At 35.7% G+C, this 23956-nt stretch overlaps 1 protein-coding gene and 1 long non-coding RNA gene across 2 annotated transcripts; one reads left to right on the top strand and one right to left on the bottom strand.

The window, feature by feature from the left end:
* Nucleotides 1–19456: 19456 nt before the first annotated feature.
* LOC113718970 (L-type lectin-domain containing receptor kinase IV.1-like) lies at nt 19457–21638 on the bottom strand. The gene has a single exon (XM_027243915.2). The coding sequence runs from the start codon at nt 21636–21638 to the stop codon at nt 19578–19580; it is 2061 nt and encodes a 686-aa protein (XP_027099716.1). The 3' UTR covers nt 19457–19577.
* Nucleotides 21639–22068: 430 nt separating this feature from the next.
* On the top strand, nt 22069–23117 carry LOC113717967 (uncharacterized). The gene is made up of 2 exons (XR_011842305.1): nt 22069–22299; nt 22399–23117. It is a non-coding gene; the product is annotated as an uncharacterized lncRNA (long non-coding RNA).
* The last annotated feature ends 839 nt before the right edge of the window (nt 23118–23956 follow it).

Raw genomic sequence — 23956 nt, 5'->3', positions numbered from 1 at the left:
GTAGCAGAGTACGAGGGGAAATTCACTAAGCTTTCCAAGTATGCCCCTGAGCTAGTGGTCAATGAACGAAAGAGGATTAGACGGTTTGTTCAGGGACTTAATGTGGAAATCCAGGAGGGCTTAGCGGCGGCCCAAATCTCTACATTTACGGAGGTTTTAGAGAAAGCACAGAGGGTTGAGAGTGCAAGATCTCAAGTGAGAGACTTCCACAACAGAAAACGGAACTTTTCTAGCCGAACTTCTGGACAGGCTAGTAAGAATGTACAACCTTCCAAAGCGGGAAGAGGAGATGGAGGAGCAAGGATTACTGGAGCTTCTAGGGGAACTCTAACTAGAGGGGGCCGTAGTGGGACAACTCAAGTTAGGGAAGCACCTTCTACTGGATCGGCTGTGACTCCTCAAGTCACTTGTGGGTATTGTGGTAAATTCAACCACTCTGAGAACGATTGCTGGAGGAAGTTGGGTAAATGTTTGTTTTGTGGTAGTGCTGAGTATTAAGTCGCCAATTGTCCAAAATCACCAAAGACAGGAGGAAATCTCAAAGGCCAGAAAAGTCAATTTCTAAGCAGACCAGTGCCGGAGGAAGCCGACCGAAAGTACCGGCTAGGATTTATGCACTGGACCATCAACAGGTTCCTGAGGCAACTGAGGTGGTGGAAGGTACAATTCCAATCTTTCATCGACTAGCTAGGGTTTTAATTGATCCGGGTGCAACTCATTCCTTTGTAAATCCTAATTTCATGAATGGAATAGACTTGAAGCCAATTAAGTTACCCTATGACTTGGAGGTTAAAACGCCCATTGGAGACAAAAGCTTAATTGCTAATTTGGAGTATAGGAATTGTGAAATCTATGTAGGGGAACGAAAATTATGGGCCGATTTGATAGGTTTGACGATTAAGGGATACGATGTAATCTTGGGGATGGATTGGTTAGTCCGTTATAATGCTCAGTTAAATTGTAGGACGAAGATTGTAGAGTTGCGTATTCCAGGAGAAGCAACCCTGAAACTGGATGTAAGGGGTAAATTAGTTTCGTCTACACTTATTTCAGGAATTTGGGCTAGAAAATTATTAAGTAAAGGAGCTCAAGGGTATTTGGCTTTTCTTATTAACACTCCTAGTGATAAGGTGAATTTGGAAGACACACCGGTAGTAAAGGATTTTTAAGATGTTTTTCCTGAAGAATTGGAGTCTCTACCCCCGGAACGAGAAATAGCTTTTAAGATCGATGTGATTCCGGGAGTGGCACCTATTTCTAGAACGCCATATCGAATGGCCCCAACCGAATTGAAGGAGTTGAAATTGCAACTACAAGACTTGTTAGAGCGGGGTTTTATACGGGAAAGTGATTCACCGTGGGGAGTCCCAGTTTTGTTTGTTAAGAAAAAGAACGGGAGTTTGAGGCTATGTATAGACTATAGAGGCTTGAATGAGGTCACCATTAAGAATAAATACCCACTGCCCCACATTGACGAGTTATTTGACCAATTGTAAGGGGCGGTAGTATTCTCGAAGTTAGATTTGAGACAGGGTTATTATCAGTTAAGGATTTTGGAAAATGACATACCCAAAACTGCTTTTAACTCGAGATATGGGCATTTTGAATTTGCCGTGATACCGTTTGGGTTAACGAATGCACCTGCTACTTTTATGGATTTAATGCATAGGGTCTTTAAACCCTATCTAGATCAATTCGTGGTAGTGTTCATTGATGATATATTGGTGTATTCTAAGAATATGAAGGATCATGAGAAGCATTTGAGAATCGTTTTGTAAACTTTGAGGGAACATCAATTATATGCTAAGTTTAGCAAGTGTGAGTTTTGGTTAAAAGAAGTGACTTTCTTGGAACACATAATTTCTAAGGATGGGATTAAAGTGGATCCAGCTAAAGTGGAGGCTGTTTCGAAATGGAAACGACCGGAAAACCCTACCGAAGTTTGAAGTTTTATTGGATTAGTAGGGTACTACCGGAGATTTATCAAAGATTTCTCTAAAATTGCTGGACCCATGACTGAATTGACCAAGAAGAATGGAAAGTTTCTATGGAGTCCTAAGTGTGAAGAAAGTTTTCAGGAGTTGAAAAGACGGTTGACAAGAGCGCCTGTGTTAGCTTTGCCAAACGGAAAGGATAGTTTTGTGGTTTACACAGATGCATCTAAGGAAGGACTGGAATGTGTTTTAATGCAAAATGACAAAGTGATAGCATATGCCTCTAGAAAATTGAAACCACATTAAGGGAATTACCCGACTCATGATTTGGAGTTAGCGGCTGTGGTCTTTGCTTTGAAGAAATGGAGGCATTATCCGTATGGCGTGACATTTGAGGTTTTTACAGACCACAAAAGTCTTAAGAACTTATTTTCTCAAAAAGAGTTGAATCTGAGCCAACGTAGATGGATGGAATTTTTGGAAGACTATGACTGCACGATTAAGTATCATCCAGGGAAAGCTAATGTAGTGGCTGACGCTTTGAGTCGTCAAGTACAGATGGCTGGATTGATGATTGAGAAATTCCAATTGTTGGAAGAAGTTAGTTATTGGAATCCTCGATTGGAACCGGGGAAAGTAATTTTGCAGAATATTGTATTGAATTCCACTTTGATGGAACGTATCAAGGAATCTCAAGGAAAGGACACTGAAGTGCAGAAGTGGTTGGAAAGGATTAAAAAGGGGGACAAGTCGGATTTCAACTTGGGAACGAATGGTGTATTGAGATTTCGGAATCGGGTGGTTGTACCAAGGGATGAAGGACTTAAAAAGAAAATTTTAGAAGAGGCACACCGATCAAAGTTTACGGTACACCCAGGAGGGAATAAAATGTACCAAGACTTAAAGAGTCTATATTGGTGGAAGAACATGAAGAAGGAGATTGCTCAATTTGTCCAAACATGCTTAATTTGTCAACAGGTCAAAGCCGAACATCAGAAACCATCAGGACTTTTACAACCTCTAGAAATACCTGAGTGGAAATGGGAGAATATCACCATGAATTTTGTATTGAGATTACCGAGGACACAGAGAGGCCATGATGCGATTTGGGTGATAGTGGATAGATTGACCAAATCGGCTCATTTTTTGCCGATTAATATGAAATACCCGTTAGAGAAACTGGCCAAGTTGTATTTGGATGAGATTATTAGATTGCACGGAATTCCCGTGAGTATCGTGCCCGAGAGAGACCCGAGATTTATTTCGAGATTTTGGCAAAAGATGCAAGAGGTGTTAGGGACTAAATTAAATTTTAGTACTACCTATCATTCTCAGACTGATGGACAATCTGAAAGGACAATTCAAACTCTTGAGGATATGTTAAGGACTTGTGTTCTGGATTTTGGAGAGAGTTGGAGTAGGTTTTTGACTTTAGTAGAATTTGCTTATAACAACAGTTTCCACTCTTCCATTCAAATGGCCCCATATGAGGCGCTTTATGGTCGGAAGTGTAGGTCCCCGATTTGTTGGGATGAAGTGGGTGAACGGAAGATCTTAGACCCGACCACAGTGCCTTGGATTGAGAAAGCTAATGAAAAGGTAAAGTTGGTACGACAAAGAATTCAAACCGCTCAGAGTCGTCAAAAGAGTTATACCGATAATCGGACAAAGGATTTGGAGTTTACTATTGGAGATTTGGTATTTCTCAAGATTACACATTTGAAAGCAAGCTTGATGTCCGGAAAAGGGAAGAAACTACACCCAAGGTTTGTAGGGCCTTATAAGATTATCCAGCGTGTTGGGAGTGTAGCCTATATGCTGGAATTACCGCCGAGCTTATCTCGAATTCATAACGTATTCCATGTATCCATGCTTAAGAAGTACCATCCAGATCCCTCTCATGTTTTGCAACCAGAGAGTGTTGAGATTGATGAAACCTTGACCTATGAGGAGAAACCGGTAAAGCTTCTGGATCAAAAGGTGAAGGAATTGAGGAACAAGCAGATACCACTAGTAAAAGTTCTTTGGAGGAACCATGGAGTAGAGGAAGCAACATGGGAAATTGAAGAGACAATCAGAGAGAAGTATCCAGACTTGTTCGTCAACCAAGGTAAATTTCGAGGACGAAATTTTCTTAAGGGGGAGAGGATGTGAGGACTCGTAAAAACTATTATTTTTAAGCCCTAATTTTGGCTCGATTAATTATTATTTGGATTTTTGCTACGAATAATACTTTCTAGTCTTATTGGACCTAAATATATTTTATTATAACTTCGTTATAATTTTATAATGTCTCGTTTCAAAAATTAATTTCCGGAAGCGCGTTTAGTGAAATTAGTGAATTGTGCTTGGAAAATTTATTTGCTTGAGAGTACGATAAGCTTGGAATATTGGAGACTTGTACAATGGTCTTAAAATAGGTAAATTTAGGTTTAAATACTCAAATGATAGTTAGTGGTACGATTGTTACAAGAATTTCTTGAATGTTTCATTTTATCGCGCCTAAATTGGAAATACGCGTTTTCACGCGCGCGTTTAATTGAGGGACTTTAGACCATTATTTTGGGACAATTAAGAGTGAATAATATTTATATGAATATAAGTGCATTAGAGGTTTAGTGCACTAGTGAAATAAACTCGAAAGGAATCGAGCCCGAATCGCGCGCGTACGCGCGCTATTGAGAGTTGACTTTTGCTCCATTTTACACCACACAAATTAAGCTCCTCTTGGAAGCTAAAGCATAACCGACTCTCTCTCTCTTCCTCACTAAAGCAGCCGGCACCCAAGCAGCAAAAACAACCAAGGCTTCTCAAATTTTTCCATCTCCAAATTCTTGCACCAAACCTTCATAGATTCACACCAAACTTCACATACACTTAGCTCTACACTTGGACACTACTTTGAGCTGCAAAAGGGAGCTAAAACTCACGGTTTTTCTGGAGCAAAAAGGACCAAAAATCACTGCCTTGGACATCAACTAGAGTAAGTAATGATCAAGCTTTCAAATTTCGATTTTTGAAAGTTCTAGTATACCTTTAAGCTCTTATTTTCATATGGGTTGTTGTTGTTGTTGGAAAAATTGGAAGGTGGGTTCTATGAACTCCCACCTCTGTGTTGATGGCTGATCTCATGCTTGATGATGTTTATAATGTTGGATTAGTGCTTAAACTAGTGGATTATTGGTGAAAAATTGATGGAAACTCATGATGGGTGCAAAGGCCAAATCTGACCATTTTGTCCCTGTTTTGTTCGGCCACTTTAATGCAAAAATTTGAGGATTTAATGGCTTGATTGTGTTGTTTACAAGTTTTTGTAGTTGTATAAAAATTTTCATTGAAAAATATTGAGGTTTGGTTGGGCAAATGAATTTCTTTGTGAAACTAGTCAAGCTGGAAAACTGTTTCCGTGTAGCTCTGTCCAGCGATAGTGTTTCGGCCGTAACTCTGTCCTCCGACGTCAAAATCAAGTACCGTCGGTGGTATTTGAAACTAGACATCCACACCTTTCCAACGGTATAAAATGCAGATTCTGATTCCATGTGTGTGAGCCGCACCACTCTTTTGAATTCAGCTGTTCTGTTTCTCTGTTCTGCTGGAATGAAATACAGAAGCTGTGATTTGAAGCTCGATTTCGAGCTAGTTGTGTACTGAATTTCAAAACGTTTTCTTTTGAGAAATTTTATCCCTATGAATTTATTTTCCAACACTATCAACCATGCTCAATTCTGAGTTAAATTGAGTGAGTCATGATCAAAATACGGTGACTGCCCTGTTCTTGAAAACCCTTGGATTTGGACAGATTTGATGTGAGACTTGTTGTGGTCTTACTAAATGAATTTCTTGGTGCTAAACACCTACCAAATGTACCATGTATGTTCCTTAGACTTTTCTTGCACAAATGAACCATGTTTGGAGGTTTTCCTTAGCCGAATGTTTGGAAACGGAGAGAAATGGAGCTAAAGGCAGTTTTGCCTTAGTAATTTCAAAACTTTGGTTGATTGATTAACCACCTTCCCGAAGGTATTTTTCCACGAAATTTGATAGAGAGATACCCTTCATATAGGAGTACTATACTACAAAATGTGGTACCAATCCAAGTCCGTTTCGACACCTAACTAAAGGTCCAAATTCGGAAACCCAAATCTGGAAATTGTTCAACAGTCTTGAATTTTCCCCAACTTTGAGCTACCATATCTTGGTGCTCGAAACTCTGATTCTCGATCCGCTTGTTCTGTCCTAAACCTTACTTGCACCTCTAATTGATTTATAAATTTCAAAGGCATGTTTGCAACGAGTGGATTCTGCCAAATTTCCAAAGTTAGCGAAAAACCAACCCCGGCTCAATCCTGAACATTCTGGAACAGTGATTTCAAGCTCATTTTTTAGTACATTTCACATAGATTCATGGAAACGTGTCTTCTAAGAACTTTTAGTACTTTTCAAGAGGTTTCCAACGGTATAAAGTTTTCCAATTTTAGACTCGTATCGAGTGAGATACGATTTTTCAAAGATCCATATCAAAACTGAAATTTTCCAACTTTCAAGGAAATAGAGTTTTCCAAGAACTCTTTATTCTTTCGACATTATGCAAACGTTTTAACCTCGATTTTCAAGATAAAAATCCAAATGCTCCTGTACTTTATGAAACGCCACTCGAATCTCGATTTACAAGTAATTAAGGTTCCTTTTCACAAAATTCCCTAGATTATAATAGTGCACGAATTATTTCTCGATAATTGGGTTGTGTGAATAATAATTCACTATTATTTGCTCAGGCGCACATGAAGACCTTCAAGAGGATCCCACGGTGGACGCTTGAATTTTTCTTGACCTTACTTGCACTTAATACTTGGTGAGTGTCAAGTGTATGAGTACTTGATACGTGCTTAACTGTTATGAATGATTACTGATTTTAGGAATGGAGACGAGTGTGTACTTTATCTCACTCGTTCTCATTTGAATAAATGATATTGAATGCAATGGTTGCATACGTCGCTGGAGTAAATCTCCTCGACACACAATTGTAAATGGGGGACGCCCAAACTCATAGGCTGACCTGGGACTCGAGCCGGCATGGGTTTGGTCGGGAACCTAGGCGTGCCATGAGACAAATAAGCTCGACCTATTGAGAGGTCTTGCTTGGCATACTCGTGGAGTATTGCCTCATACATGTCTTGCGGGCCCGAGAGGGTGTTCGGTGGACGGAAAGAAGTAAGTGGTGATCTACGGATTGGAAATACCGACCCAGTTGACGGAGTGTCATCGGGGGAAGGTATACGAGTGACATCGGCAAAGCAAGTGGAACTTAGCTCCTGAGAGCTACTATATTCTTGAATTGTTTCTGATAAATTTCCTTTGGTGAATTGTCAATTATTGAAATATATTATTGTTTAGCTCGTAATTGAGATTGGTATTTGAACTACGTGCTTGCATGTGTGATCTTGGCCTCACGAGCATTTTGCTCACCCTATAGATTTGTTTTCCTTAACAGGATTGAATCTCGGGAAAATGTGGAGAAACCCTCCTGATGTACTTTTATTTTAGGGTTTCTATTATATTTTGTCTATGCCCTTGGTTTGGGTTGTACTTTTGGAATTGAAGTGTAATATTTGGGTCTGACGTATATTTGGGATTTGAGTTGTATTTTGAACATCCCATGTATGGGTTGGATAATGGATGATTGTTAAGTTTGAACGCTTCCGCATTATTGTGTTTATGTTATTCTATCTGGTTGTGACGTTCGGTCTGGCATTAAGCTTGAATGAAATTGCTTGAGTCGTGGTGAGAGCTAGGCAGGCGTCCCGCGGATACCCTTTGGTTCGCTTTAGGGAGAAGTGAGGGTGTCACATATATAATGATGTATAATATACTATTTTAGTATTTGTTATTTGATTATAATAATACACATATACAATAATACATAACTATAATACTTACCATTTTATACATAACTAGGATTAGATAATAAGTATAAGTGTAATACTAAATATTAAAAATAATTAGTAATTATAATTTAGACATTGGTTTATCATTCAAGTTTGGATTATTAAATATTTGAATGTGTAACTTTTAATTTGCAAGTCTTAGTATACTCTAAATTTATATTACATGTACAATATGTGAATTTATATTCTCTAATCACTAATCTTGTTTAAATGTAGACAACTAAGTACTATGATTAACCAGTCTAAACGAATGTATATGAAATGCATATCAATATATTAGTGTATTAGCATTCACCATTGAAAGCAATCAAATTATTTGTAAATTAAGCATTTAAGCTATATAAAAAATATGAATAAATGTAAGTGTAACGCAATACATCATTAATAAATTATAAATGAGTAAGTGTATACAACTACACAAGTGAGTCCCATTTAATTATGTGAAAATTACTATTCAATTCGGTTATAACCAATTTCATGACCGTTTAACCGAATTGAATTCGGTTATTCCCTTCAAAATTGAAAATGGTTTAGAGTTTTGCAAGTGAAATAATCAAATTTAAATAACCTAATAATCGAATTTGTACCGAATGCACACCCCTATTCTTTGCGCAAGCTCATAATTTACCTGATAGGAAGGGCTTGGGCTGTTTTTCCAATGGTTGTGGGCTCAAAATCTAATGGGTGCTTGTTGGCCGTGAGAATAACATGTGGTAAATGGACCCAATTGCTGTGGTAACAAGTGGGTCTCCCATTCAATGACTGGATAGTTTAGTTATTTTATGCATATTTATTGTATTTAATTAAAGATTAGTTTTTTGTACACTGATAATAGATAGAGTATGTATAATGCAAACCAAAGGATGCCCTTTTCCTTTATGAATCTATTCATTTGCATTTTTTTTTTGTTCGGTGGCCAGTTCATTGGATTCTGATTATCTCGGATTGACTCAGTGCATGCTCAAAAGCTTTAAGCAATAATGAACTTACTCGGCCATTCCAACAATGCACTCTGGGCGGGAGTGAAAAGGACTTACAACGATAGTCATTTGGTTCTCACAGCAATAGATAAAATGGTAATGCAAAGACAAAAGAAAAGAGACTGGATTGAAATTGACATGCTGGAAGTGCATAGGAACTTTCACCTTTAGGTTTATGTAGATGCACATAAAAGTAATGAGTGAATATTGTTTAAGTGGCAAGGAGAAACCAACTGTTGTTATGTCAAGAAGCAAGGTGCTTGATACCCTTATGTGAAGTCACAGGTTCGAATCATGTGGACGAAGAAAACAACATTAGAAGAACCACCTCGAAAGGGGTTCAATAATGCTTGATTCCAAATTAGTCGGATCCAATGCAGTCACCGAGCACCAAAAGGTCTTAAAAAAAGAGTGAATATTGTTAAATGGTTTGTGGTGGGGGCTCAATGTTTTCTTGTGCTGTCATACATATGTTCTAGCGTGGTTAAAATTACAAAACTTAAACTCGGTTGAATAGTTGGTGCATGCATTAGAGATTTTATTGCAGTCATCCATGGTAGATGTAGTTTTTTTTTTTTTTTTTTTGGCTTTTAGGCTAATCTAGCTAACTCTTAACTTTGCCCCTAATTTTTATTGAGCTGAGAGTTAGAAAGAGAATAAGGGTTAAGCACATCTTCTAATAAATTTTTCATTAGATATACAACATTTTGTGTGAGAGTTTCGATTGATAGGCTTTTGTTTGAGCACAAGAAATTAGTAAAGGCGCTTATAAATTGGAACTATGATGTAGGACATGCAATTCCAGTGCATAACAAAATTCTTAGTGAAGCAATTTAGCTACTAAAATTACATATTTAGAAACTAAACTAAAAAAATGTTGACATTAACATATGAATACGTGCACTGTTCATCTGCTTGTTTAACCCGCTGCAATTTTTTTTAATATTCTTCTATGTTTCAATCTCTACCAGTCAAAGTCAAATAGAGAGATTTTGGCCTTGGGTTGTTTCCTAGAAGAAAGCCATCCTCAGGAATTGCATCTAATTTTTGGTCTGAGGAATGTAGGCTCAATTAATGCAAGTGTACGAGTAACAACATTCATTTTGATAATAGTTGTGAGTGTTCATGTCTCCTCAATCTTGCATATTTTGAGAGTTATTACCTAATCATTAAATAATTAGCTAAAACTTGTGGATGATTTCTTCTACAAAAAGATAGCGCACTGATTTCTTTAGGTTCCTGAACGTGTAAATAAGGTACTTGAATTAACAGTTTAAGGTGGAATTTGATTCCTTGAAAGAAAGAAAAAAAAAACAATTTTGTCAGGATCAAGCGCTTACCATTGCACCAAAAGCTATAGCTATTAGTGAAGGCGCAACTTTATTTCCTTAACCACAATGGCAGCGCAAAGCACCGTACCACGCTCGGCCAGCATGAGGGTCTGCACCCCTGGGTGCCACGGGCTGGGCGGTTAGTCCCGTCGAACCGGGATCTGAGGGATGTTGCTGATTAGGCCAACAATCCCTCCCCCAGCAACAGCCAGGGAGATTCGAACCCGCGACCTCGCTCTGATACCACTTGTCAGGATCAAGCGCTTACCATTGCACCAAAAGCTATAACTATTAGTGAATGCGCAACTTTATTTCCTTAACCACAATGGCAGCGCAAAGCACCGTACCACGCTCGGCCAGCATGAGGGTCTGCACCCCTGGGTGCCACGGGCTGGGCGGTTAGTCCCGTCGAACCGGGATCTGAGGGATGTTGCTGATTAGGCCAACAAATTTCTATGCAGTTGATCATACTGCTCGATGAGGTTATTTGTTTGCTGATTTTTTAAAAAACTTTTTTTATTTTTGAGATTTTAGAAGCTGTGAAGAAAATAGAAGGTTTTGAATCCATAACCTTTAATTCTTAGAACTAGTAGTTATTTGTTTGTTATGACGTCGAAGGTTTTTATATAATCTATGTAATAATTTCTATGGAGTACAATAATCCCGCACCATAGACAAATCATTCAAGCAGGACATCAAGTTAATGGAATAAGCATGGTCAAGAAAGCATTAAGTCCCACCACCAACACTGTTAAACTCAGATCGAATAGCGACTCGGTTAAACTATTGGATCAAGGGTCAATTGGTCGGATCGGTTGGATCAATCTAAAAAATTCATTGATATGCATGATGTCATAATTATTTTATATTGTTATAAGTTTTAGAAATATTGAAATTAAGTTCTTGATTATATTTCGGTCAACTATATAAAATGTTCCAAAAATATTAGGCTTGCATTCAAATATACACCTAAAAATTATATATAAAAATATGAATCATGTTTAAAATATGTTCTTTCTCCAAAATTACTTGAAAAACCAAATTAAAACAAATCATACCCAATTCAAATTAAACCAAATTAAAATATTAGGCTTGCAATCAAATATACACCTAAAAATTATATATAAAAATATGAATCATGTTTAAAATATGTTCATTCTCCAAAACTACTTGAAAACCCAAATTAAAACAAATTATACCCAATTCGAGATATTTTTGTTAGAAATATGGCTTTTTAATACAAGTCAAAATCAGTGATGATAAATTGATCAAGGATGAAAACTTCTTGGGTTTAGAGATCGTTTAGGGGTGTGAGTGATTTTGGTGTTTATACTAAGTGGTGACGTTTTTTTTTATTCCTATTAATAAATGAAAGTTTTATAATTTAGATACCTCAAATTATGTTTGAGAAAAACAAGAAAGAAAAATTTGAAAATGAGACCAAAAAGTCGAACTAGGCCATTAGTTTGGCCGATTTTTGGTAATTTGACTGATTTTTGACCAAAACAATTTTATACTGCTAACCAATTCGGAAAGAAGGTCAATTCATGGTGAGATTAGTAAGACCCGCTTGTCTGGTCCCAGTCTAGCAACACTACCCAGCACTATCATGCATCTAATTTTCTTTTAGACATTTTTGTTTTGTGTGGAAGTAAACAGATTTTGGTAGTTTCTATTAACTTGTAGTAGTAACTAGGGAAGCTCCTATTTGTTGTATGTGTTTAAGAATTACCATACATGTTATATCTTATTATTATATGGATGTTGGTCAAGAAATTTTATTAATAAACAGGTGGGAGTTGACATCCTATACAAGGGCACACAAGAAAACTATGTAGCCTTTACATAGGGTGAGAGGAATTTTGAGAGGTGAGAGAGATTCAATTTGTATTCTTATATTGGATTTATCTCTATTAATAAAGGAAGAATTTTCTTTTCATAAAATCGAATCATATTAAATCTGATGTGTTATTTATATTTTATACTTGTAACTTGATGTCATTAAATCATTGCGTTCTTAATTTTTTAGTAGTGATTTATTCTGTTTTGGATCCCAACACTTTATAGGTACGTATGCTAAAGATTGTTGGCAAAAGCCAGTATATATTTCACAATTGAGTATTTTTCCTCTCGAAGATGTTTCACGATTAAGTTTAGAACCTAGACAATTGCCTACTGTGTTATTCAACCAATACATGCACTTGCTCATTTTTCCCATTGACATGCCAACTAACTGCTACCAGATAATCCCATTCATAATCAACCTAATCACCACACAACTCACATGCACGGCATTTGGACGTTTCCCCAGGTGCATGGCATCTGGCATTTTCCAGCATTTTATCAGTATGAAAGTTCTCGGTCCAGTCTTAACGATTGTAGGTGCAAGATTTTTATGTCATACTGGCCAAGAAATTGACATTATTGTTACATCAATTACATCACTCTAAATCAAGTAGAGTACTATGTTCTTGGGAACATACGCAAGCATCGCCTTAGTTGGGTATTGTGCTTTCTTTCACACAGGAAATTAGCTTGGTCCACGGATTTATCATATACGCTGTCATGAATCGATGTGGCGTATGGTCACGTGGCTTTATTTAAGGGGATAATTTCAGAAACCACCCTGATGTTTCTGACTATTTCACTGGTCTCTCTTTAAATTTTAAAAATTATACTAATTTCTTTTGAAATTTATTATCTTGTAATATTTAAATCCAACTAATAATTAAAAAATGACATTAGAAGAGAGTAGATAATATGATTTCATCATTACCCTGATCTATTAAATTGTTTAATTAATCTAATATCTGCGCAAACATTAAAGAAAATACTAGAATTTGATATTTATCGTTAAGGATTAAATCACATATGGCATCAAAATAGTATATCATTTCATATATTTTACTTAATGTAAGATTTAAATTATTTTTTTCAGTTACAAAACGATTATCAAACATGATTAATTACAAATAATCAAAAAAATTTGTAATCAAAATATTACAAAGAGTGAATTTTAATACCTAAACATATCAACAATTAACCTTAATATGTTGACAAGAATATTTATGATGTTAAAGTTTGTTCTCTGTAATATTTTGGTTACAAATTTTTTGATTATTTGTTGTTTATCATGTTTGACAATGGGTATAAAACTAAAAAGAATAATTTGGATCTCATATTAAGTGAAAAATATAAAATGATAATTTGATCCATAATGATAATAACAAATTTTAGTATTTTTCTTTAATATATGGGTAGGTATTAAATTAATTAAATAATGTAGTAGATGAAGGACAGTGATGGAATCATATTATTTTTTCTCTCCTAATATCACTTTTTAATTATAAATTGGGTCTAAATATTACAAGATAATTAATCTCAAGGAAGGTTAATATAATTTTCGAGATCTGGAAGGAGGTCAGTGAAATAGTCAGAAACCTCAGGGGAGGTTTATGAAATTATCCCTTATTTAAGGCCTTCAAGACCCAACCGACCATCTTTATAAGTACTACTTAATGGGGCTTCACGCGTCTACTCGAGGTTGTCCAGGTTTTTTTTTCATCTGGCATGTAATATTCCTAATCTAAAAAGGATAAAATTAGTTGGAGAAGAAGACATTAGGGAGATTCTATAGGAAAGAGAGATTCTATAGGAAATGTTGGCTGGATTTTTGCCCAAGTGGTGATGTAGAGAGATAAAGGGACGATCTTACACTTGTTAATTAGTTTATACAGGGTGAGTTATGTTTTCAGATGATGCCAACTTAGACAGCAGTTGTACTGGTAAATCAGAGTACAAACAAAAAGATTAGCAAGTTGGCAAATTATTTGCTAACTACCCTAGAAATCGGCCAAGCTTCACTTATGTTAACAGCAATAGTCAAACAGTAGACTATCTACAGATAGCAGCAATTATTGAAGCATAGTATTGCAGTGCCTGCAAGTGAGCATAGGAAATGTGAAGGCATATCAGTCACTCGTTTTTTTTTTTTTTTCAAACGATAACAATTATATCAGTCACTCGTTAAACAAAGCAATAATTGTTGACAAAGAAATTAGGGATAATTTCAAAAACCTCCCTTGAGGCTTCTGACAATTTCACCTAGTACCCTTGAGATTTTTAATATTATATTTGCCTCCTTTGACCCTACAAAATTATCATAATAGCATCAATATATTTATATTTTTCATGCAATTAAACAATCCGCTCCTAATCTTGTTCATATGAATGCATCACACGATTAGATATTTAATGAAAACAAAAATAAAATTCACTCATGAAATAACCAATTATATTCTAAATACAATTTTAACATATTACAAGTTAATTTTAACTTTGTTTGGAGGATCTGAATATAAATAGAAAAATATGTAAGTTGAAGGTTTGGAAAGGATAGGGTTGGTATCAGTACTCCAACATTTGAATGATAGGATGTCATATTAATGTAGTTATTGAAATTTTTTGAGTTCAACAATACTGATTTTTTTTAAACTTCGATTGAGGATTTAGAATTAAGGAACTGATGGTGGTAATGATCATTGTGATAATGGTACTAAATTAAGATATGGCAATATGAAGGGTTTAAAATAATAGAGATGAGAGTTGAAAATAGGTTTGAAATTTAGTGCATTTTTCATATTTTTTAAATAATTTTATAAAAAGGAAAAATGAACATCACAATTTCACGAGGGCATTTTGGGTTATTCATTCAAAATTTTGACCATTAAATTTTTTTTGTTACCAAAATGGTAAACTTGGAGGAGGTATGTGTAATTTTTCAAACCTTAATAAAGCTAGATGGAATTGTTAAAAGCTTCAAGGGAGGTTTCTAAAATTATCCCAAGAAATTATACATGAGTAATGGACAACAATAACAAAGGCAGATGAACAATATCTGGACCAGAAGAAAATTCCTTAACATGATTCTCTTGCCTTAAAACTAATAACCAAAAACCATCTTTTCCAGGAAATCAGATCTCAGTGAAAACTGAGATTTTTTCCCTTTTTCACCTTCAAAGTTTGTGCACACCAAAAACCAAATTTAATCACACCAAACCATTTAAATAGCTTGCGAGAAGTCAAGCCATTTGCACATGGTAATCCAAAGGATGATAGTTCAATCATAGCTTACGCAACCAAAGTGTAAAACTCTCGCACCATACATGCAATAATTTAATACCTGTATAATGACACACCATAATCCCCATACATACAAAGTAAGGATACTGCCCTCCCAAATGACTATAGAACCATATTTAAAGAAGCCAGAAGACCAAAAGGCCAATAATAATATAATCAGGAGAGAAGAACATGGAGTGGTGGCTGGTGGGTCTGGCTTTTGGTAAACAAATCAAGAAATGTCCAGAAGGCATATCCACTAAAAAGGCAAATCAAGAAATGGCTGTTGGTAAACAATAATTTTGATCCGTTATCTTTAAGGTTGTGCCCAATTTGATTCCTTACTTATCATCATCTTATCAATTTAAGCTCTTATTTCTACGAAATAAAGTTAATATAGGACTTTTAATAGAAAATTACAGAACTTTAATGGATACGGTCATGCACATAGCAGGTGTGCCATTAAGATAAAGAGGAGCAGAATTAAAAAAAAAAAAAAAATCCGTAAGTTTCGATCAGAATTCTATCAATTTCCATCTCCTAACTTTCCCACATCCTTACTTAGAGCCCTTAACTCATAAATCTTTACTAATCTTGGTATATAAGAACGATTGATGTTGTAATCGTAGGACTAAAGCAGCAAGTGATTTTTGTCTATCCCATTAGTTCTACATTCATAATTTCTATATTACTGATATTTGAAGGAAATTATTAATGAAGAGCTCTAATTAGGGATATAGGTAAAATGGGAGAGCAAAATCTATGGAATTGCAATTGGTGCTTGCGTATGTGGACTAGACTCCTCTCTGTTGTACTGGAGAGAATTTTTCTACAATTGTACTCCAATAAAATTGATTTGAAAATTGTTTTAAAAAATTCACACCATTCATAGTATGTTTCATCATTTTTATTAGTTATACATAAAATTTTGTAACAATTTGACTAATTTTATCATCTAATTAATCATTAAAAATTTTTCTTACACTTTTGGTCCATTTTTCATTGTTCAAATTTTTTTGTATAAATTGAATGTCAAAATATTCTCAAAATTATATCATTTTTTAGTATGTTGATCTAGACATCGAAAGTAAAATAATTACATAATCGGATGAATTTAAAAAAATTATAGTAATTTGGATATAAATAATTGGAAAGAAATCCAATGGAGAGAATCCTAACCCTTCTGTATGCATGTGTTTTTTCATTTTTTTAAATTCAAATCCTTTGTGTTCAAGAGTACACATACTGTATAACGGGACTGACTTCTTGGATTGATTTCATTTTGTGAAAAATGATGGTTAAATTGGTAGGCGGTCATATCTTATGGACCAAATTAGACAGATCTCAAAGATAAAGGATCAAAAATGATCATTTTGAATGATACACATATCCATTTGGTTTTATCAATCCAAGGAGTCAATAACGTGACATATCCATTTAATTTTATCATCCAGAATTCAAAAAAAAAAAAAAAATCAATTGCAAGTCATAAGGAGAAAAGAAAAAATAATAAACATTATATAGGTTAATTTTTCAGATTAACTATTAAAATCAAGAAAAAAAATAAAAGGTTTGAGTTCAATTTGCTGGAGACCATATGAATCTGATACTTATTGTGGTGCTATAAATGATAAACATAGTTTCCATTGATTGCAGTCATATCTGGCTAAAATCACATTGCAGCTGGATCAAGGGATTTTACAATTGCCAATGATAATTGCAAACTCCAATCTGTGGCCTAATCTCAGTGGTGAAGCTACGATATTTTGTTTCGTATGTGTACCAAAAATTATATTTTTACTAATGTAATTTTATAGTTTTGGCTTGTATGTTGATTTCTTTTATTTTTTTTACGCTTAATCATCCAATCTCTGATCTAATTGCCCTCAAAGGAAAAGTTTTAAGTCAAATTTCTATATCAGCAAGTCATCTTGTATCATTATATTATTGTAACAAAACAATAGTAAAGGCAAGGGTATGAAACTTTTATGGAAGTTGTATGTCTACTGATAAATCGAAATATGCAATGGCTGTATACTGATATAACTACTCAGTTTTATCTTCTCATTCTTACAATCCTATGGGGAAAAAAATATAATTTGACTATTCTCCAGTATCACACTTTGAAGAGCAATCATAATTCAAAGTGCAAATCAAAAGTACACATATAATACTACTAATAGATGTAAATATTGTTTATATGTAGGATGCAGCGGGTTGGGTATTCTCGAAATTCCTTCTTACCAAACTCTAACCCGCTTATCTAAGTTTTTTATCAAACTTTATCAGGTAACTTTATGGGTTTTAATTACTTTTACCAAACCCTCTTACGCACGGATTCAGATTACCCATTGGGAACCTTCTATTTATTAATCTAAATAGTTTAAAGAAAAAGAAAATTATCTTTTATCAAACTAAATTAATTTATACATCATGGTAAATCAATGCACTATATTGAGTCTTAAATTTGGACAGAGCCATAGAACTTGCATATCAAAAAATGAAGAGTTAAATCAACATTCTTCCATTTTTAATCACAATTGTCTCCATTTGAGAATTCCAGCTAAATCATGCCTCTAGCTATTACAATTTCAACAAATATCGAAAAGAAGATTTAGACAATTGTTCACAAGGTCATTTCCAAATAATGAGTTTTATATAAAACATGGCACAAAACACTTCACAAGACAAATATGGAAAACAAAAATACAAACTAAAGAAAAGAAGAGGGTTATGGGTTGTGTAACGAGTTGGTTTAAAGTTATGTGCAATTATACTATAAAATTGAGACCGAAGAATATATATAGGGTATCGGGTATTGGGGTATCAAACCCTCTCAGGTTATCTATCTGTAATCTTTCATCAATACCAATCTCTAATGAATAATCCATTAGTCATTTAATTGAATTAACTATCGGATCGAGTATCCACGGGTATTAGGTTTTACCCTACCCATTGCCATTCCTATTTATATGTTTACAGAGAGAACAATTCAAGACATGCAAATCTTATTTGTTTAAACTTAACATATAGAAGATCACATATATAGAACCAAGTGCTTGAATTGAAAATCTCATACCCTAAAACTGAAGTGATTATTTGAATCTCGTACCCTAAAGCTGAAAATTATAATGAAATGATTATTTGAAAGGTGTACACAGTTTAAGTTTGAATTAATTTTTCTTGACGTAATAGATAAAGTTTTAACAAGTTAATATGTAATGCTAAAATGATTAATAACAAGTTGTATCTTATAGATCAATTAACTAACTAGCAAGGTTAAAAATATTTAAAGAACAAAAGTTCAAATTTGGTGGTGTTGGGGGAGGGGGGGGGGGGTGGGAGCATCGAGAGAAAGACTCTTAATAAAAATTTCCAAAATCTCTAACAGGCTAATGGAAATTTTTCAGAACTCGGGAGCAGCTCACTCCTAGGCTCCTAGCTTAGACATTGCTTAAGCAACCAGCCTATGGCCAACAATTGTAGAAACCCTCGAGCCCTAACAAGCTCATCACTAATTTGAATGTACCCCTTGGAGGAGAAACGAGTTGGTTGGCTCAAAGAAGAGAATTTAAGTAAGAAAATTCGGCTTCAAATCTTTCCACTCACAGTATAATAATGAAAAAAAAAAAGTTTAAACATTTGTTACAAAGCATGTCATGTTCCTATGTCTTACGGATCACGGAAGCTGTAGACAACTCTTTGTTTCATTTACTAAGGATGCGTTTGATAAAACTGAAGTTTAAAATTTGAATCTATTAAATTATTGAATTGTTAAACATTAAATCTAATACATTTAAATGTATATCATATTTAGTGATAAATGAATAATTATCACTTAATTTTGGAAACAAATTTTATCCAAAAAATTCAATATCACTTAATAAATTTAAATATTTAATTTTTCATTATCAAACGATTTAAATATATTAAGATTTGAATTTATTAAATTTAAAAATTAAATTAAATTATCGTACAGACTTAGAAAAGTCTTCGGGCCGTAAGATTCCGAAAACTTGAGGCATGAAAGAAATGTTGCAGGTCCACTCCCAGGTCGTCAAATCTCGAAAATATCTTCCCCCACTCAAAGGCCTCGCTCTCGGTCCTGTTAATCCAGTATCCCCTGGTACAAACCACAAAACATGTTCTAGCATCTGATACAAAATTTAGTGCTCATATGTCAGAAAAATGCATTCAACAAAATAATTACTGTAGTAGAAGCGCTTTTTTCCTTTTTCTTTTTTCTTTTTTTTTAAATTTACAAAATCAGAATGATGAGCATCTTAAGTGCCGACCACCAGAGAGAGTAGAGTCTGCCACAGAATGTGAAAAACGTTTCTCTGTGGAAAAAGCAAATGACGATAAAATGTTTTCAAAGCCAGCAGGGTGGGCGAAGCCAAGACCAACAGCAGAAACGCCCATGGCTAGTGATGATAAATCTGGCAAGGCAACTGATCCCTCCAAGTACAACAGAATTTGCCTCATACTCGGCCTAATCTTTGGTTCTGAATGAGAGCATAACAAGCCTAGTTTCAACACCAAGTCTGCACCCTCTTTCACAAACTCAGTACCCAACTTTTGATCAACCGCCTGGAGAATATTGCCTGCTTTCCAGCACGAAAATACCCAATCAACCAAAATGACCTTCTCTTCTGGTGCTGCTTGGGGTTCTATTGGCCTTCTTCCGCAGGCAACCTCCAGCAAAAAGGCCCCAAAAGCATATACATCAGTGCTTGTTGTGGCCCTCCCTGTCCTGCTATGCTCAGGAGCAAGGTAGCCAAGAGATCCCGCTACATGGGTGGATTGAGGGAGGGTTCCATGATCGTATAGCCTTGCCAGGCCGAAATCTCCTAATCTTCCATTCAGTTCACTATCTAACAATACATTACTTGCTTTCACATCTCGGTGGATCACTACTTGCTCCCATTCTTCGTGTAGATAGAATAATCCGGATGCTACACCTTTGATGACTCGCAATCTTTGGCTCCAGCTGAGGATATACTTGGGTTGGTTGTACAAAAACTTGTCTAGACTACCATTGGACATGAACTCGTATACCAAAAGTAACTCTCCTTTACGCCGACAATAACCCAAGAGTGGTACTAAATTTCTATGGCGTAAGCGACCAATACTGACGACTTCTGCAATAAATTCTCTCATTCCCTGTCTTGCTTGATGAGAGACCTTCTTGATAGCAACCTCAACCTTGCTTGTTGGCAGAACGCCTTTGTAGACCCTTCCAAATCCGCCTTCCCCCAACATCTCCTTTTCTCTGAACCCCTTGGTGGCAATGTATAAATCTTTATACTTGAACCTGTGAGGTCCATAAGCAAGCTCCCATTCTTCCAGCACTTCTGCAAACTTCCACTTCCTGCTTAGATAATAAGCTACTCCGGATATTAGTATTAACAAGAAAAGCATGCAAATCAGGGGCAATCCCACAGTGAAAAATTCAGATACTTTCTTATGTCCAAAACGAGGTAGCTTGGCGAGCCGAGAGAGGTCAAGAGCCTGCGCAACGCCATTCATCCTGAAGCTCCATCCAATTATAAAATGAGATGATCCTATGTCGCGTGGACTAGTGGCTGCAGAAAAGCCAACATACATGCTCTGCTGAAAAATTGGCGAAAGATCATATGTCAAAGACAAAAGAGGAGTATGTGGTTTAGATGCCGCTACTGGAGCTAATGTAACATCGATTCTCCTCGCCACCCCGTCGTATTCGACCCAAAGTTGCATCTCTTGACCGCTGCTAAGAGTTAAGTTGTCAAATAAATTCTTGTTATTAGCCTGGTAACTTGCTGGCTGGGATACCTTGGACGTCATAGAGTTAATATCAATACCAACATGGTTGTCGTTGATATCTTCAAAATCTGGGTTTTGGATAGTGTCAAGCTCCACCGCGAAAACGTGATTTGTTCGATTTCCATCGGTGCTTGTGTTGAAGAGGCCGAGGAAACGAGTGGAGGGCCCTTCTGCAAGGCCTCTTGTTGGCGCAATCACGAAAGCCATTCCCGGACCAGGCATGCCTGGTACTTCAGCCACGATAGCAAACACAAATTGGGTGGAAAAGGAGAAAGCTGAACTATTAGATTTTGTCTTGAATTTGAGGGGATTAGGATAGAAGGCGTGCCCCGTTTGTAATTTGGTGGTGTTGGTTATCCTTAGGAGGCCATTTTTGGTGACCGTGGCTAATCCATCCAGGCTTAGATTTGATGATTGAAATCCTTGATAGATGAACCCAAAATCGTCAGGAGCTGCTGCACCAGCTCCTATGTGAACTACTAGAAAATTGGCTAAGATAGCTGTTACTAGTTTGGATGACATGACTAAAGACTTGGATGCCAATTGCCAAATCCTTCTCAATTTTGTAGCCTATTTATCTTATTATCTAGCGTTGTAATGTCTCACACACGAGCTACGACAAGAAGTTTTCTTAGTTTCCAACGTGCGTCAAGCAAACGCTAATTAACACATATGTACTAAGTGTGTAGGGGTGTTGCCGAGACCGTTCTTTTTTTTCTGATGTGGCAAAATGTTATTGGACAATTTGTGGTCGTCCTTGCATGTGTTTGTGCAAAAAAAAAATTCCAAAATGCTGAGACCGTTGTCTTTGTAAATGAATGGTACATTTATTGTCTTCATTTTGGTGGTATACGATTGGACCACTTTACCATTTCTGTTCCGCCTTTTCCCATATGTATTTAGTTGACTATCAGGACAAATGTATTCCAGTTTTGCCCTCCCATTATATTTTTCTTACCAGCCACAACGAATTGGTTTGCACTTGTCAGGAGGTCAATTTTTATTTACACTTGGGTTGCATTTGTAAAAAACCATCATTCCTTCACTGTCGACGGCTATTGAAAGAAGGACTGGCGCAATTTCTTTTGTTCTGTCCAACCCACCGCAATTTCTTTGTTCTGCCCAAGCCACCGCTGCCGGTAAAGCTATGGATTGTTGCTGGGATTTTCTGCTTATGCTAATGGTTAGTGATATCTTAAGTTTTTTCAGTCCTTTTTTGTATCATTCCTTTTTTGTTTTCTTCGGTTCTTACTTTCTCTTTTATTGCTCTGTTCCTCCGAAGCTTCTTCTTCATTTTGCTCTCCTTCATAAAGATTGGTCAAGTGAGCTTTTCCTTTTACTGTACTATTCCTTCTATAATGCTGTTTATTCCGATATGTTTTTTGCTTGGTCATTCGTAGGCTAACTCAGTCGTATTTACTTTGTTTATGGGTGTTTTGTATTTTGTCGTTGCGTTAAGGTAAGCCTATTTTTAATTTTCTGTGTTCTTTGATTCTTTGTTCTACCTTTTAATTGTCCATTATTTGTTCTTATTTATGTTTTGCGTTTTCCCCTGTTTCTTCTTTACATTTTATATGCAGCTTTCTTCGTCAGTGGTTGTTGTAAGGAACTTTCTTTCTTCGTTATCTTCTTTTATATCTGCAGCTTGTATTGTTTCAGGTTAGCTGATCATTCTCTCTTTTTTTTTTATAGATTTTTGTTAGGGCTAAGTGGTGGAGGCAGCTTAGTACGGGATGGACATGGTTGATTCATCTTCGGGTACTCATGCTTCTTTGGCAATTTGACAAGCTTGGAGCAGGATGGGATGAATATTGTGAACAGAATATTACTAACGAACATCACATGCAACTGCTTCGACATATTGGGAATTTATTCTTTGATGTTATTAATTTTTGTGAATTGCAACAAGAAGTTAATCTCAGCTGGACAGTCCCCCTAACAAACCTTCATCTTCAGCAAGATTGTATACATTCATAATACATCTTTATCCTTTCCATTTCATACTAATGTTTCAATCCTTCATTATTTATTCCAACAAAAATATTTCTTATGTGCAGCTCGTGCCGATCCACCAATTCATGAAAAAATAGTGACATCTTCACTTCAACCTCATTTCTCACAAGACTCATCCACTTCAGTATGCTTCTATCAAAGCTTTCACTCAGCCGACCCGTATACATTGGTAAAAAATCCTTATCGTATTTTCCCTTATCATATTTTCCTTAAAATTATTCCCTACCTAACTTATTTCCTTCAACTCAGCTCCCTAACTTTTACTTTTTGAATTAGAAAATCCCACGATTTATTGACTACTTTCTCAATGAACAAAAAACTCCATTTATAGCTCTCAGAACTGGAGATAACATAACAGAAATTGGAATGAAAGGCAAGCGGCTCAAAAAAAATTGGAAAGCTTTCATTCTTCAACATCAACTCCAACACAATGACGTCCTTATTTTCATTCCAGAATCGAAGACCGTCTTTACTGTTTTAATATTTGACAGCAATGGAGATGAAAAAATTTTCCCTTGGTACCCTGTATTTCATATCCATTACTATAATTAGCCAGTTTATTATTATAATTAGTCATTAACTTTTTGTATCTGTAACATTATTCATAAATTATGTTATCCTTATTTATTAATGCTTTGTGATTAATCAATAAACATGGTTTCATAGCTAAAAATACTAAAAAAAAGATAAAAATCAATTATAAATTAACCGGGTTAAGAAGGTATTCAATTGGTGATGGCATGCTTTCAAACGGGAAATTACCCAAAGCTAACCTACTCAAGATTGTGGTCTTATTCTACCTCCCCTTCTCCACCGTTCGCATCTTT

The sequence above is a fragment of the Coffea arabica genome, chromosome 3e (genome assembly GCF_036785885.1).
Source record: "Coffea arabica cultivar ET-39 chromosome 3e, Coffea Arabica ET-39 HiFi, whole genome shotgun sequence".
Classification (NCBI taxonomy): domain Eukaryota; kingdom Viridiplantae; phylum Streptophyta; class Magnoliopsida; order Gentianales; family Rubiaceae; genus Coffea; species Coffea arabica.
Note: the sequence above shows the minus strand (reverse complement) of the source record. Positions and strands in the feature narration are given on the sequence as shown.

Excerpts from the sequence above, each read along its gene's own strand:
- LOC113718970 (XM_027243915.2), bottom strand. The coding sequence starts at position 21,638 with ATGTCATCCAAACTAGTAACAGCTATCTTAGCCAATTTTCTAGTAGTT.